We start from the raw sequence: 17,777 nt of genomic DNA, 5'->3' as shown, positions 1-17,777 counted from the left end.
GACAGGCAAACATTAATATGGGAAAACAAGATTTTCTGTGATTCAATCTGACAATTGTGCTTTAATGCACTATTTTCTGTTCAGAGGCTGTGGCTATCAACTATTCTCCCTCAAGGACTAAAGGATACGTGCCAAACTGCCAGATTAACTTATATTAGCAACTGATCTAAGAGATCAAAGGGAATTGTAATTATCATAGGTGTATGGAAGTCACGGTGACCCCCTTTAAGGATGTGCCAAACCTCTCCAAGATTCCTGCGGCGAATGTATATGACAAGTCTTTGGACAATTAGGTCACTAATGCATGACAAATGCTTCCATAAGTGTGATCTGTGCAGAAAGCTGTATAACCCTGTGACTCGACAATAGTTATGCTTCAGTTTATGGGGCATAGGTGAGATAGTAATTGTCTTTTTATTTAAGGAAGAATGTTAATGCACTGGAAGTAGTTCTGAGAAGGTTAAAACTAGTTAACAATATGGAAATCTACCACTTACAATACCACCACCCTTTGAGAGAATACCCTTGGGTTTAATTCCAATGTAGAGAATTGATTGTACTTGAAACCAAAATATTTACAGCAATTCATTTAAGGGAACTCCTGTAAATTCATAACAAAAAAAAATCCCTTCTGGTGTGGGCACAGTTAGCCTATTTACAGAGCAAACTACATAGAAAATACCTTTTAGAAATAAAATCCTTTGCCAATTCCTGATTTTGCATTCTGAGCAGGTAAACCTACACACCATGAATGAAATTATTCTTAACAATTCAGGTTTTAATGGGGATGCTGTTTTAAAAGATGTTAATGAGCACTAATAATGGGAACTAGAAAAACATGTATTTTAATATTATTTCTGTCCCAAAGCACATTAAACAGCCAGTGAACTACTTCTGAAGTGTAGTCATTGGTGTGATGTTGTAAATATAGCAGGCAATTTGCAAATAGCATACACAAACTGACAGAGCAACTTGATAGAGCCAGATGGGTGTTGGGTTGTGGATAAACACTGGCCACATTAAAGAGGACCTCTCTAAGGAACCCAAGCCATCATTTTAGGGAGATGGTATCTTGATTCAATATCTTACCTGAAAGACAGCAACCCCAACAGTGCAACACTCCCTCAAATTCTGCCCTATAGCACGAGACCAGATTTCTGTGCTCAAGTCTGCAGAGTGGGATTTGAACCCATAACCTTCTCACTCAGAGGGATAGTACTACCGGTGAAGGCATGGCTATTATTAATTCTACATAAAAGTAAAAGGATCCAGAAATTCTACTCAAATCGCATTTCAATATGTTACTGTTGAAATTTTGAAAATGGGTCCTGAGAGTTGAATTGAAAGACTTTCAGAAACATCCTAGACTATTCGACAAGTACTTTGACATTCAGACACTGTTAATTAGACTCAAAGCATTAGCTGGAAATAACAAATATCCAAAGTAACCACTACTTCTGAGTATTCAGAAGGGACAACATAAGCAACACACAGTTCCTAAGCCAAAACATACCAAGTAACATCAACCACTTTGCTGTAAATGAGTTGGAAGTCCAAGACATTGTAAATGGGCTCAAAACAAATAATTCCTCCACACAGATGTTTTTTATCACAGTGTTGAGTGAGATTAGGGAGATTTGTGAGGCACTGACAACCATTGAAAACGTCAATGGATACTATGAAGAAGAAAGTTCCACTGTCTCCACTCTCATTTTCTTAACCCTTACAAGCCCATTCAATTTTCTCTTCAAGATTTTTTTTGTTTCTTTAATGCCAGTGTCCAAAGTTCTGGAGTGATGCAAAACAACAAAAACGATTAACGTGATTCACTCTGTGGGGGAAGGAAGGAAAATCACCTTTCAGTTGCCTTTCATCTATGACTGTTTCAATATCATTTACAGATCTCCAGAACTTCAATTGCATAACTGTTCATTTCAGAGATACGCAATTGGATTTCTAGTGACCTGTAATGATGAAGGTGAAAGAAATTCAAGGTTCTTAGCAATGTTGAAGTAATGCAGGGTAACAAGTCACAATGTCAATAAAATATTTAATGACAGGGTCCAAATTATCAGAGAAAAAAATGATCAAATTTCAAGTGCTCTAATCAGGCCTCGTCTTGAAGATTGTGTTAGGCTTAGACTACCAAGAAACAAGAGAGACAGTCATCCTCGTAGGGGAATTGTATAGAGCCATGAGGCCAATCTCAGGTGATGGGGATTTGTTATGGAAAGAGATTGTGGTTGTTTTTAATAAAGGAAGTTAGTAAGAGGAAGATGACATTAGAGATAATAAAGGTCACTGAAAGTACAGATAAGTTTAAATTGTGCAGTCAGAGCAGGGGGTCTAATTTTGTAAGAGGAAATTCCTAAAGCAGGCCATTTTGGTAATGATTTTAAGAAATTCTTCAAAGAGACTATCTGTATATGAAATGAACTTCCAGATAGAAGGGTGGAAGTAAACATTTAATTCATATTAAAAATAGGTTGATGATTTCACGCAAGAATGTAAGATCACTCTTCATGAATTATCATGGGATGAAAGGGTTTCTTCATTAATAATTTGTAATTCTGTGAAATTCCTAAGTGTGCATATCTGAAACAGCAATAAAATTAATTTGGTCTTCACTGATGAGATTTATTAACCATCTTTTCTTCAAGTAGTGCCCTATAATATCTAAAATTTATTCAGTAGGATGAAGCCTTGTTTAAAATTGCTACCAAAACTCAGCATCTATGGCAATGTAGCATTCTGTCAGTATTACACTGGAACATTGGCAAGATTATACACCAAGTCTTCAATGCACTTCAACCCAGGAGATTCTGATGGGCAGCATGGTAGCTTTGCAAGTAGTGCAGCTGTCTCACAGCTCCAACAACCCAGGTTCGATTCTAATCTCTGGTGCTCCGTTCTATGTGTTCACATGTTCTCCCTGTGACATGGGCCTCCCCTCTCATCCCAAAGATGCGGCTGGTAGATTAATTGGCTATTGTAAATAACCCCTGGTGTAGATGGCCGGTGGGAGAATCAGCGGTGTGTTGATAGGCATGTATGATAGAATAGGTTACGAGAAATAAGTGGGGGAATGGGATTGATGGCATTGCCCTCAGAGCTGGCATTGCCCTATGGGGCAAAATAAACTACACTGATGGGTGGAAGAACAGCAATTATAAAGAATTGTTTATATACTTAGTGGCCTGGAACAGTGAAACATTGGGGTCAATCTTTCTCCACATGATGGGTTTCAATCTTGTTTATTACATGAAGAGGCTAACTGGATAACAAAGTCTGTCCAAAGCGGAGGAGGACCAGCAAGTTACTTAGCAATTAATTTTTGTCAAAGATACTCACTGCTCTAGGTAAAGCCTTGGGAACAGGAAGAATCCAAATCTGTGGGAACGAATTAAGTGGAGTAAATAAAACTCAACATTTTTTTTTAAAAAAAGCATCATGGTTAGAGAAAACTAAACAATTCTCATCAGGACTTGTTGAATAAACAGAACTTGGTTTGCCCAGACTTCTTTATACTGTTGGATGCTTGTATGTTTAAGCCTGCTAGACACAAGGATGCCAACAAAAGTCATATTTGTCTGGGAAATGAACATTATTCAATTATTTAATAGCATAGGAAAGAATTAATGGACCAGAACTATTTGTAATATTCTTAAGATTGGGAGGAAGAAAATTTTCTTCATTACAGTCATCCTCTATTTTCTATTTAAAGATGCATTGTAAAAAAAACACATGGATAATCAGCCATTGACCTGGTGAAATTGGCAGATTTCCTGTCCTCAGTGGCTCAATTATTCTTAAGTCACTGCAGATCACTACAAGCTTACATTTCAAATGGGTGTCACTGGTTTCAGACTGGTTAAGAAGAAAGCACTTCATTTCTAAAACCTGGTTTGGCAATGCCAGCTGAACAGGATTGCCAATATTCCACACACTTATCAGTTACTATTTTGACAAGTGTTCCCTTAAAGCAATATTACTAAGGAAATAGCCACAGATAGGATTTCTGGTCATTTATCTGTCATCATGTTTGGCCTAAGGGTAATTAACTAGGCTGAGTATCCAAGCCTTAAACTGCCAAGTACATTTTTTAACCATACCACATCTTTCCAGATAAACAGAAGTATTAGTTCACATTTTAGATGAAGTCCTCCTCTAAAGGAGGCATCCTGAACTAAGGTGGTTAAGACAGCATACAGGTTTCTTGTATTCAATATGGTACATTAGGTCACAGCTGGAGTAGTGTGCACTTCACTTCTTCACCACCACCAACACAGCACCATCCTGTGCAAATTGCAAGAGATTCATGACCCACCCTTTTACCTCCTCTTTCCACTGTCCAAGCTCCCCAAATATTTCTTCCATGGTAAGTAGCATAGTCAAACCACTGAAATGGTAACAAGGATAAAAATGTCCCATTTCTATCCTCTACAAATGATAGGTGCCAAATTACATGAGGACTGTGAAATTAAGTATAGTTATTCTTTGATTCCTAATATTCAACTTACAACTTTCACCATATAATGTCACTGACTCTTTAGGGTACCTGTCTTTGATTTATGAATTTACTTTTTGCTAGAATGAATAGCACACCACTCCCATCCATGGATGCACAATACCAAAATATTCACAATGTATTTTACCCAGTCTTTTCATTTACCAATAGCTTCCAGGAATGCATCGTTTTCGCAAATCAAGTTACTGTAAAATGCATAAGTTTGGATTTGTCAGATTTTATTTGTTCTCCAAGGGCGATTTTCCATACCCTTTTTGGCAGTCATTGTGTTGGAATTTCCTAAAGTGAGAGAGAGAGTTGCAGTGTTCAGAGTTAGATTTATCTAACACCTTTCTCAATGAACTACTATCTTGAAAGTTGTTGGCTGTGTAGCCATGACTGTATTCAATGCCATTTCAAACTTCATTTTGAACAGGAAAGGCCAGGAGTTCCCATGTATCAATGAGGACATTACGCACTCTTTGAGAATATCCCGAAACATTTCTCTGTCCACCAAGTTCTATTCTGAGCTTTGTAAAGACAAGAATGTCCATTTTGGGAGTTTGGTATGTGGCATGCAAACAGTATGGCCTACCCATTAGTGCAATCTGTGTGTAATTAGGACTACCTTGCTGGGGATGGTGGCCCAGGGAAGTACATTGCTTCACTTACCTTGCCGATAGATTTGGAAGATTTTATTGATAGCTTTGTTTTCCCTCCAGTGCTTTTGGGGTGCCTGCTTCAGGAAGTCCACATCTGAGAAGCATCCGGGGGGTGGGGAATCACTACAGCAATCCTCATCCTCCTGGATGCTTCTCAGATGTGGACTTCCTATAGCAGGGAGACCACGAGCTGGGTTTGAGATTTTAATTTTCTTTTCAAACATTTTTTTTTTCCTATGTCCAAAGGCTGTGCTGGCACAACAAAGACATCAACTTCAGCCTTCATGGAGATGTAGTTGACAAGATACAGGCAGGGCAGAGGAGTTGCGTCATTGTCTTTTATTGTCAGATCTGCTTTACAGCCAAGAGTTTGGTGGGGGGGGGGGGGGAATGGTGGGGAGATGACCTTGTTTTGCAGATGTTAAGTGCAAGGCTCATTCAATAGCCTGCTTTGGTAGATAAGTCAACTTCGACTTGGAGCTTGGGCTCCGAACAAGTACCTACATGAACAACGTCTGCAAACTGCAGCTCAGTGACTGATTGGCATAGAGGCAATGTAGATCAGACTCAATGTCAACAGTATACACTTTAGACCAGGCCTGAATACCATCCAATGTGTTATCCATGACATTTTGGTAAAGAACACAGACACTGTGCTTATCTTACTGCAGCTCCTCAATCATTGATTTATGATACAGTGCATAAGGCCATTCAACATATGCCTGTGCAAGTCCTTTAGTAGAGTGAGCCAATTAATTGGACCTACCTGCTCTTTTTCTATGGGTCCATAACTTTTACTCAAAGTATTTATTAAGTTCTCTTTTGAATCTATTCCCACTACTTTCAGGCAGTGTATTCTGGAATACAATTTGGTCTGTAAAAGTTTCCTCATGCCACCTTTGGTTATCTTGCCAATCACTTTTACTGCATCTTCTGATCACCAACCTCTCTGCCAGTGGAATGTTCTTCACTTGCTCTATAAGCTACACATAATATTGAACTCCATTAAATCTTCTTTTCATCTTTTTCATTCCAAGTACAATGAACCCAGCTTCAGTCTCACCATAAAAGAGGTTCAAAATGGGATCATTTTGATAGATCTCTTCTGCATCCTTTCCAAGGCCTCAACGTCTGTTGATTTATTGAATCAACAGCCCAAATGAAATTTGTCTTGACTGACAACCATGACTTAGTGCAATCTTTTCAGAGTGAACTGTATGCCTTGCTCAAATAGCTCATTTGCTGTATCAAAAAGACACTATGTGGTCTAGTTAGAGGACCAAAATTGATTTACTGCCTTTGCACTCAAATTTTGTAAAAAGATCAACAGGTACATAAATACCATCTTTCCACAATGCAGTGAGGTTCATTGAATATTCCCTGCAATGTTTATTTGCATTTTAGATTTCAAAATCTTAAGTTTGTACTTTCTTTGCTTTCTAAGTGCAATACAGTTGGTTTTAAAGGCGATATTGGGAATCTTTGCTGATCCTGCTATAACCACTCACCAATACCATTGTGCCATCAATGGTATTATTGATTTATGACTTCTGTGGATGCACGAGAGTTGTTTTCACTTATTAGTCATTTAGGCATGTTTATAGCAGCCTAAATGTCATGATAAATCCTCTCAAACCCACAAATTAGCTCATCTCAGCACAATGCTATTGACTGAGCCAGATGTGAGCACACAATCTATGTTCATTGAACAAAGGTCCCCACTGGATATTTGTAAAAGACCACTGCTCTATTCTTATGTTTGCTGTGGTTGAGGAATTTAAATACAAAACTTAGCCTAGCAATCTATTACTGAGTGCTGCATCATTGGAGTACTCTCAGTAATATATTTGGTTTTGGTTTTTTTGGTTAAGACATTAAAAGGAAGCCTTGTCTGTCATCTTTAGTGAACATAAAATTCCTCATGGGACTATTTTGAAAAAGGAGCAACTTTGCTGTGTTCTGACCAACATTTTCTCCTCCCTTACATAAAGTCACTAAAAGATTACCCAGCCATTATCACTCTACTGTTTAGGCAACCCTGCTGTATCCAATGTCCCTGTCACATTTCCTATATTGCAACAGTATCTGCACTTGAAAAATATTTAATTTTTCTGTGAAGCATTCTGGGACATTATGTGAAAAATTATGAATTCAAACCTTTGTTTGGATTTGAAGAGGAGCAGGGGAAAAAAAAAAATCAGAAGTCATAGCTGATGTATATCGACCACCAGAACAATTGATTAACTTATCACTCACTTCACTATTGTTGGTGGGACTTACTGGATGCAAAATGGCTGTTGTTTTGTACCTTTAAAAGTGTTGTAAATAGCATATTTGATGTGAAACTGCTTTAGATTTGATTAAACGTTAGTAGATAAGAGCTTTCCTTATCTACTAACATTTTCATCAAAAGCTGCAACAAAATTGATGTATTTTCTGTGCTGTAAGCTGCACATTTTTATGTTACTTTTGATTTCAACAATCCATTATACACAACTGCCACTAAAACCATTTTGTTCAATGTTAAGACATCTAGTATTCAATATTTTAAAAGAAAGACAACAAGCATTTTTTTTGATAAAGCATGTATTGAAAATACTCAAATATAAACACATTGTATAAGAATACTTACAAAGTAACTATTTAGTACAAAAGTTTATTTGTCAAATACTTGTCATTCTTCAAGTTTTGTTTAAACCATAAAATAAATAAATTTTCACAAACCAAGATTGCACATAAATTTTGACCAGCCTCAAAAACTGATGCACTGGCATGCATAAATTTTAGTGTTCCAACTTTTCCACTGCAGTAGGTCTCGTCTTCAAGTACGTTAATACATAAAACAGAGTCCTTGCAGCAGCAAGCCCACCACACTGAGTATACAAGAAAGGGCAAAATGCAACCCCTCCAGGAATCTTCACCAGGCAAGCAGTCACTTTGGACTCTGTACCATGGCAACAACACTTTTTCTTTGAAACCTGCTGCTTTTGAACCTGCAATAAAAAAATCTCAATAGAAGTTTAACGAGGGAAGGGAGAAAAGGGGGAAAAAATCTGCCCTATTCATGTGCATAAAACTGCACTAAATTTAGCCAATTTTACATGCATCAGTTTGCGTCAAGACTAAAGACAAACATTAAGAAAGAAAAAGGATTCATCATTGTGAAGTACCATACTTACGGACGTGATGTTACGAGAATCTGACAGGGCCCTGAGAGGCCAAGTAGAGTTCATGGATCTTGCTTTGGGTCACTGGTGCGTAAACTCCAACTGTTTTTGACCACGAAGAGTAGAAAGTCGGTGGACAAGTGCATCTCCACTCATTACTACCTGCATTTGCAGACATCAGCTACAGAGGAGCCAGGTCTTGAAGAGCCACCTCTTAACGTGGGGGATGTGGCAAGATTTTTGTGCTCTGTAATCAATGCCCTCTGTTCTGGGAAGGGCTTAAATTTAAGAGCTCATCTAAGCTGACGCCAATCTCCTGGCACCTGGCAACTAGTTTTCTGAGATTATCAGTTTTACCTCCTTCTGAAGCTTCAAACAAGAGTTGCTGAAAGAGATAGGGGAAGCACTTAAGTAAGACCTGGTCACAGATTAAACATTACCCTGTCAGTGGAAATGGTTGCTTTTATAAAAATCTGTATCTCTCTTGCAAACTCGAAAAACAACTGAAAATTCCATTTAACAGCTAAATTATAAATTATGAATCATAGAAAATTAAAAAAAAACATAAGTAGGAAACTTTACATCTTTCCATAGCGATGCACAAAGCGGTAACTTCTGAAGAGCTCGTTGATAGAGGTGACGAACCTGAAAAAACAGCAAAGACCCAGTGGGAGCACTTATGTGAGGACTAGAAATTCACGAGAAACAACACTACAGAACTACTACAATGGCTTCAATTAGATTTATAGAAGATTCATGCAGATAATACATTTCCAGTGTAATAGAGTGCAAAGGTAACTTCAAAACATGAAATGGTGTGCATAGTTCTGAACAAGGAGCAGGGACAAAAAAAACAATAAGCAATGATTAAAATCTTCAGAGCAGATTTGAAAAGATTTTAGACAGAAAGCCTAAGCAAGTGAACAAGCTGGAATGAAGTACAACTAATATTATTTTTAAAAAAAACTGAGCAAAACCAAACTTGCTTTATAATGAGAACTCCACTAGATTGAATTCTGCACAAGAGAACCAAGAATGCAAAGCACGTGGACATACCTCATTCTGGTGGTCCCTCAACATGCTTTCAACAACTATGGCTCTAATAGAGAGAAAAACAGAACAGGTTTAGTTATATTTCAAGGCTTGTGGTTGCTCATAAATAAAATGTAGGAAGTTATCAAAATACATTAATATTCACATTCAGGACACAACTGTATTATTCTGTGGTTAAGTATTGTGATGGTAATATATTGAAAACTTTACACTCTCTTTTTTCTTTTTCCCTCTCTCAGCTTGCACTAGTGTTATGTTTCTTTTGTCGTGCAAGTTATGTATCATTTATGTTAATTTAAGTTCCTGTTTACTTACATTTGTAGATGTACCGTGCTGCAAAAGGCTAATTTTAGTGGCATTTATACTGTGTATGTATGCCTACGACAATAAACTTGAACTTGATCCTGGAAATATGTACCAATACTGGGTACAGCAATGGATAATAACTTTCATCTTAACGAGAACTAAAATTGACTTTAAAATACTCAACTGAAATCTGGGTTTCCAAAAACAGAACTTCCAACATGTTGATTGATTTGACAATCTTACAGAAAGTAAACGCCATGTTTCTTGCAATGAATTTTTTAAACAATTATTCTAATTCAATATTCTGAAAAAGCCAGTACTATTCAGATTAGATTTTAGTAGTTGCTTATCAAGTTTTATGAATTAGCAATAAAATAGCAAAAATAAAAACATGCAATTACATTTTCCAAATCGGCAAACAGATTGGTAGAGAATGTGTATACATTTTCAATTGTAACTTGAGGTGCTGGATATTACCCTCCTTCCACTCCTGCTCCAGTATCCTGCATTAAGAACACAAGCAGTTGAAACCAATTTCAACATTAAATCAATTAGCAATTCCTAGCAATCTGTGTACCTAAAGATTAAAAACTTTAAACATAAAAGAGCAGAGATTTTCAATCCAACTTTTCACATATTTACCTTAATGCCAGTTCAACATTAGTTGGCATCATGGAAGGGAATCTTTCCAAGGCTTTGCAATGCTGGGATTGAGGAAGGCAGCTCAGGTAAAAGGAAATTACCTTAAAAAATAATTTTTAAATTCAGTTAGATTCAATGCCAAAGACATCATCCCAAGAATTATTATAAAGGCATCTAAAATCATAACACAACCAAAGGTTCATTATTGGGAAAATGGGCATCACAAAGTCAGCATTTACTGTGTAACCTTTGCCCTCGAAATTGATGGTGAGCCATCACCTTGATGATTGAGTGGCTTGCTGGGCAATTTCAGAAGAGCCAAGAATTAACCACACTACTATGGGACTTGAGACAAATTTTCTCCCCAAAAGGACATCCACAAAATGACAATATATTAGCTAACAATTCTGAATACAAGTTTTAAATTACCCAGCTACAAAGGAGTAGCATCAGCATCTCTGGATCATTTGTCTGGACCCCTCAATGACATACAATAACAATTGTTATGCCCAGCACCCCTATTAGAAAGGTCTTAAATATCATAATAATGGAAAATCCACATTAACAATTTGGTAAATCAATAGAATACAATACTTCACATTAAATTTCACAACATGGCAAAACTTTTGTATATATGAACATACAAATAAGACAGTTACTCAGGCTCTTGAGCTGGCTCCATCATTCAAGAGCATGGATGATCTGACTAATCTTAGCTCTGCATTGTCTACCTTCACACCCTTGCTTATCAAGTATTTTCTTGTCTCAAAAATATTCACACTTTGCTTCCACCACCCTTTGGGAAAGAGTTCCAAAATCAACCCTCAAAATATTTCACCCACATCTCTTAAACCAGCAACCTTTTTTAAACAGTGACCCCTAGTTTTAATTCTCCCACAGGAGGAAATGTCTTCTCCATGTCCATTCTGTGAAAATCCTTCAGGGTCTTGTGGTTCAATTCCCTTGCACTCTAATTTCCAGAAAACAAACCTAGCCTTTCCGATATACCCTCATAAGACAACTTAAGTCCAGTAAATTCTTGATGTGGTCTCGCCAATGCCCTGTATGTGAAATACAACTTCCGTACTTTTCTATTCAATTTCCCCAGCAACGACATTGTTAGCTTTCCAAATCATTTCCTGTACCTGTGCACAAATTTATCAAACCTTCAAGTGCCTTCATCCAAGTCATTTATGTGAATTGTAAAAATTTGATGGCCAGAACAGATTCCCACAGCATACCATTCAATACACCTTGCCAAGTAGTAAAACAACCTTTTTGCCTCGTTTCTTTCTATATGACGTTCTTTGATATAAGAAAGTGAGATGCAAATATTCAATATGAAGTGTGATATACATAAAGGATATTCAGTTCTAAATCTAGAGGTTATGACTTCAATTTTGCATTTAAAAATACAACATCCAAAGAATTAAAGAGTGAAGAGTGAAGAAACTTCCGGCAACCCTACATTGTTAGAAACTGAAATCAGGAAGTTGCTGAACTGCGGCCCATAACTCCGAGATTCGTTACATCAGGATCTCTCAAACAATTTTACATGATGTTTGCACCAACTCTCAGACTCTGAAAAGGGAACAGGTATAATTCGTAACATTGCTAATCAGACTCTTCAGTGCTCCAGGACTAGGGTATATATTTCTTTTGTTTCTTATTTTTACAGTCAGTTGTCTCACTGCCTATAGTAGTGCATATTCAGTGACAATACAGAAGGCAAATAAAAATTAAAAAATCATCTTGACTTGCCCCATCAGTCATTCCCTTTGTTCTCCATATCACTCTCCCAGCTCCCCACTACTGAAACCTAACACGCATCTCTCTCTCCTTCTCAGTTCTGACAAAGGTGTTCACAGACCCAAAACGTTGATTTTTCTCTTTCCACAGATACTGCCCGACCCACTGAGTTTTGCCAGCATTTTGTTTTTATTACATTATTGTTTATGGATGACATATTAAATTGGTCCAAGCTGGTGAAGTTCACAAGTCTGATGTCCAGAATGCAGGGAACTGTTGGCTGTGTGATCAATATTGCTTTATCAGCAAGAACAGATGAACTCTGTTCTTTTTGGGCTGTTATGTTCAAAATGGTGGTAATGTTTTATCCACATAACACAACTTGGAAAAAAAAACGACCTTGTGCATTAAAATTCATGTGCAACTCCTTGCTAATGTCCACACAAACCTTTAAACAGGAATTATACATAGGCAGGGCCACAGAGCAAGATACAATTATATCCAGAGTTATTACAGATTTTCTCTCCCACCAGTAACTTCTCCCTTTGCTCACTCCCAGTTGTCTAAATAGAACGGACCAAGAGACACTGACATATTATTTCATGTTAATTACAGCTCATTTTCACTTTTAATTGGCATGCTTTTAATTGGCACACTGTACTCAATGCTTAAATGGTCAATATGTGGAAACTGCATCTCCTTGAGATGGACATAGTCCAGGTTTTGTGTCTCTACCCCCCACCCCCCAATTCATGATCATATAACTCTGTAGTTTAATGTATGGTTAACTGAAAGTACAACGCCAACTGTAACACCAGCAAATTAGAAAGCAACACCAACACTTTAAACCATACTATGAAACAAAATATTTAAGCTTAAATGGGAAAATACAACTTGCAAAACACTAATTCTTCGACCTTAATCTTTGTATCTGAAGATACAGTTGTCATCTGCAACCCTTGATAATAAAAAAGCCAGCACTTCAGCTAGCTAACAGCATGTAGCCGTTTCACTTGATTTGGGGAAAATTGAAGAGAGACAGTTAGGTGGTAAGTGAGACTCCGGGGCCAAACGAAAATACTTTATGTGCAATGAAATCAAGTTTAGTAGGTCAAGACAATACACGTGGAAACAGAAAGGTAGGGTTAATGTTTCAGTTCAATGACCTTCGTTAGAATCAGGAGATGCTATTGAGGAAGAGATTTGCTTCTGAGGAATAGAATGGGCATGGCTTCAATTTTGGCTAATGGCATCACTCACTTTGGAATGATATAGATGCACACCTCAACATCAAAGGTGCCAACATTAAGATTTTAAACAAAAGCCCTTTTCAAGTTGATGTAAAAGATTTCATGGCAAAATTTAAAGAGAAATGCCCCTGCTGGTCTTTTGGCCAATACCACCAAACCTCATTTATGGGAATGTGCAATTTGGCTACAGCATGCGTAACATCTTCAGATTATTTCACTGGCTGTATTCCTTTTGCGAATATCCTGAGAATGTGGAAGGCACGATACAAATTTGTTCTTCCTTTCTTCAGTGCAGATTTGAAAATATGTTGCACATCTTTGCCAGATTTATAGTCTACAATATCAACTTGGTGTGATTATTGGTATTGGTTTATTATTGTCACTTGTACTGAGGTACAGTGAAAAACTTGTCTTGCATACCGATCATACAGGTCAATTCGTTACACAGTGCAGTTACATTGGGTTAGTACAAAGAGCATTGATGTAGAAAGGATGCATTGTGTTTTAAAGCCAGCCACAGTCACAATCAGAACTTCAATTGTGATTTTGGTAAGCGGAGTTCTACTGTTTTAGTAAGGAGCAGAAACTTGAATTCAAGGAGATAGATTCAGATGTGGGAAGCAACATGCTCCAAGACTTGAAAGATATGGGAGGAACAAGGTGATGACAGCAGATTTGAAATGGATTTAATTATAGTGAAGTCAGAATAAGTACAAGATCTATTTACAAGTCAACAAACACGGCAAAGGAGGAAGTTGATTGGTCAGCAATTTAGTGGGAATGGAATCGGAAAAGCAGGTGATGGACCTTCATGTAAAGATAACTCTGGATAGGACACAAAGGGAAGCAGAAAATAAAGTCAAGAGATGCTTCGGGTGGGTGGGAGGAAGGAAAGGTTCAGCCTGGTGGGGAAAGCAAAGGTGGTAGGTGCTAGATCGGCATTGGGGAGCAAAAAAAAAGAATTTGAGCAAAGGAGCCCAGAAGCACCTTGGACTTGTCAATTCAGTAGACAGTGCTGGATAAAGGAGAGAAACCCTTGCTGGTGCACAGTGGTAATGCATGGGTTCTAACCAGTTCTGGTGATAAGATGACCATGCCATGTGCGAGTGATCCAATCAAGTCTCTGGAATATTTGGAGTTAATTAAAGGCATACAGATAGCCCTGCAAATTTGGAACAAATACGCAATGTGAATACTGAAAAGATTCAATGGCAATATTTAAAGAAATGCTTTAGCTGGTCAACATCTATCCTTCAGTCAATACCACCAAACCTGATTGATGGGATGGTCCAGAAAGGCTACGAGTGGACCACTGGAGTTAACAGTAGCCTCAGCAGACAGTGTATTCACTTAAATCAGAAAGGCTTAAGAAGAAAATCCATGCCAGCTCTATTGCACCTACATAATGAAAACTTGATTTTTTTTCCTCACTGATTTTAAAAAAAAAGTTTTGTTTTTTTCCCCGATGTGTCAATGAGCATGAGTTATCCAAGTAATCAATCTACATGCAAGGATCTAGACAGCAAGTACTGTCAGGCTCTACCAAATTTTGGAGCATCACAACTAATATTGAGCCAATTCCAAATACTAAGCTCAATTTCAGGTAGAGTTGGATTAACATGTGGTGGAGACTTTGAATAATTTTCTTTATCCTTTATCTATTACTATCCAGTTAAGAAAGAGATTACAACTGCTACTAATCCCAGTCTGCAAGGTTCGTCCAGTTAAAATACCCTTAATTGTTACAAGAAAGTAAAAGTAATTCTTAATGAGATGGACTTTTACTACAACTACTTGGACTACAATAAGCTTTAACAGAAAATGCTACAAATATATTGATCAGGTAGTATCTGTGGAAAGCGAAACAGAATAAACATATCAGATTAAAGATCCTTTACTAGAACTGAGAAAATTAGAAAACATGGATGTTTTAAAGTTGCAGAGAGGGTAGGGGAGGAATGAATAAGGTAAAGGGAATATCTTTGACAGGGTAAGCCCAGGGTTGTTTTGATGATACACTATTTACAAAATCATTTCGTGGATAGATTAATGAAGGACATTGACATCTGTTCTATGTAATGCTTTAGTTTACACAAAAAGCAATGTTGATTTACCTGATTATGGAATTCGTAATTGGTCCAATATTTGGCAGAGCTGAATGGGATAGGCATTCTTGTAGGGACAGTGACCAAACATCTGTGAACCAGGTCTGTAAACAGTTTGAAGTCTCTGATCCTGTTCTTAGTCCCAACTAGCTGGCTATTGGTAAAAACTAGATAACTGGAGAGAAAACACCCAACTTTCATTATGTTGAAAACAAAAGCAATTGAAGACATTAATTATAGATACAGATAATGTTCGTCTGATTAAGTAGCAAAGTTCTTTTTTGCAGAGAATATAGAACAGTACAGTACAGGAACAGGCCATTCAGCTCACAAAGTCCGTGCAGACCACGCCATCTAACTAATTCCATCTGCCTGCACCAGGTCCCTATCCCTCTATTCCCTACCTGTTCATGTGCCTGTCCAAATGCCTCTTAAACATTATTATCGTATCTGCTTCCATCACCTCCCCTGGCAGTGGGTTGTATATATAAAAAGAACTTGCCTCAAATCTCTCACCTTAAATCTATGTCCTCTTGTATTTGACATTTCCACCCTGGGAAAAGGGCTCTGACTATCCACCCCATCTATGGCTCTCATAATTTTGTACACTTCGATCAGGTCACCCCTCAGCCTCCGATGCTTTACTTACTCCATCCAGATCTGTTTCAACACATCATTCTGCATAACTGTACTCAGAGCTGCTTCAAATGTGTCCGCAGCTTCTCTTGTGCTTGCATTAATGGACTGCCATAAGCTGTTATAAGGTAAAATATGAAAAAAATTGATGAAAACATTTAAGATTAGCATAACAGATGGGGCTGTGCATCCATTAGATAATGACCATGACTTTCCTCATTAACATTCCATACACATTTATACAGTTTACACTTGATGACGGACAATATTTGGTAGACAGATTTATTTCAATTAAGACAGATTTCTTACCAGAATATTAGCCATAGATAGGGTATTTGTGTGTTAAGCCGTTCCCCATTCAACATTTCTTTACACGAAGGTGCTCTGAAGTCATAAGGCATTGGATAATTCAGAAGGTGACTAATGAAAGGAGAGAAAGCCATCAAACAATGTACATTTTAATAATCATTTCCTTCAGATTTACAAGCCCAAGTAACTACCACACAACAAGGGATAACAAAGTGAAAAACTTAATCAAATTAATTTCCAGGTTGTTGTCTTATCCAAGCAAGTCTTCCTCCCAAATGTTTGCTTAGTTATGAGCTTTAAACATGATCAGTGGCTGCACTAATAGAGAAATAAATATTGCAGTATGTTCAAACAAGAAAAAAAGAGAAATGAATCATACCACATTCACCACATCGTGGCTCAAAACAGAAAAATATTTGAAAAAATAATCACTTTCAACTCTGAACAGACAGCATTTCAAGGTGCTGGCATCTAATACTGCACATCTGAAATGCTGCAGCCACCTTATCAATCATCATCTAACTCCCCCAGGTATCAAGACAACTTAACCTTATGTTAGCATTTCTCAAAGGCTGCTTGAAAAGTTTAGATGTACATAGCTGGTTTTCAAACCATATACCTAAACATTTAAAACAATAATAGTGCCTAGTTATTAAAAAAATGTGGCAAAACCATACATGATACCCATCAGAAAATATTCTCTTCCCCCCCCAGTGTAAAGCTGTACAGTGTTCTGAAAAGGACCTACATATGTCAACACATTCTAAGAGAGGAATGGATGCCTGAAATGTTGATTTATTCCTCAGATATACAAACTGACCATACTAGATAATTACACAAAAATAACCTGCAGAGAAATAATGAGGACATGTCAGCAAATATAGTTCAGTGGTAGTGAAGCAGGGATAATATTGGTCAGAGTTGGAAGGTTGTAGGTAAAATCCCACTCCAGTGCCTTGACTGCAAACAATCCAATAATGACGTAAATGGCCAGCATGGATTTGGTGGACTGAACGACCTGTCTCCGTGCTGTAGATTATGACTACGGATTCTAAATACATAAAATTCATCACAGACCAAAATGCTCCAGTTTGAAATTCTGCACCTTAAAAGTCTATATGGCCGTTAAGTGTGAAGAGAACTCTGAGGGGCACCAGACTTTAAATGATAGGCAGGTATGATTGAATCCTGAATTACATTAAAAGGGAAAAGAATTTTCATTAAGCTTAACTGGCTGAATACAGGGGGCGAGTGAGAATAACAATGACATCAACTCCCCCCATAGAACTGGAGACAGTATCCTGCCAGCAGGGAATAAATTGATTTAATGATGCAAACTTCCCCAGATGCCAAATGGTCATCTATGGTATCCTTGAGTGACATTGGGTGCA

The 17,777-nt window shown here is 37.5% G+C and overlaps 1 protein-coding gene across 3 annotated transcripts in view; it reads right to left on the bottom strand.

Moving 5' to 3' along the window:
- Positions 1-7,765: 7,765 nt before the first annotated feature.
- Positions 7,766-17,777, bottom strand: part of LOC127578590 (zinc finger C3H1 domain-containing protein-like) — a 60,537-nt gene continuing 50,525 nt past the window's right edge. For all 3 annotated transcript variants that reach the window (XM_052030740.1, XM_052030741.1, XM_052030742.1), the window contains 8 exons: positions 16,387-16,497; positions 16,091-16,195; positions 15,451-15,616; positions 10,338-10,438; positions 10,097-10,198; positions 9,393-9,435; positions 8,919-8,981; positions 7,766-8,721 (listed from right to left, as the gene is read on the bottom strand). In XM_052030740.1, the coding sequence (XP_051886700.1) occupies positions 8,590-8,721; positions 8,919-8,981; positions 9,393-9,435; positions 10,097-10,198; positions 10,338-10,438; positions 15,451-15,616; positions 16,091-16,195; positions 16,387-16,497 (823 nt within the window). In that variant the 3' untranslated portion in view covers positions 7,766-8,589. The remainder of the gene's footprint in view (positions 8,722-8,918; positions 8,982-9,392; positions 9,436-10,096; positions 10,199-10,337; positions 10,439-15,450; positions 15,617-16,090; positions 16,196-16,386; positions 16,498-17,777) is intronic.

This window comes from Pristis pectinata, chromosome 15, assembly GCF_009764475.1.
Source record: "Pristis pectinata isolate sPriPec2 chromosome 15, sPriPec2.1.pri, whole genome shotgun sequence".
NCBI classification, from domain to species: domain Eukaryota; kingdom Metazoa; phylum Chordata; class Chondrichthyes; order Rhinopristiformes; family Pristidae; genus Pristis; species Pristis pectinata.
The sequence above is the reverse complement of the archived record's forward strand: the minus strand, read 5'-3'. Positions and strand labels throughout refer to the sequence as shown.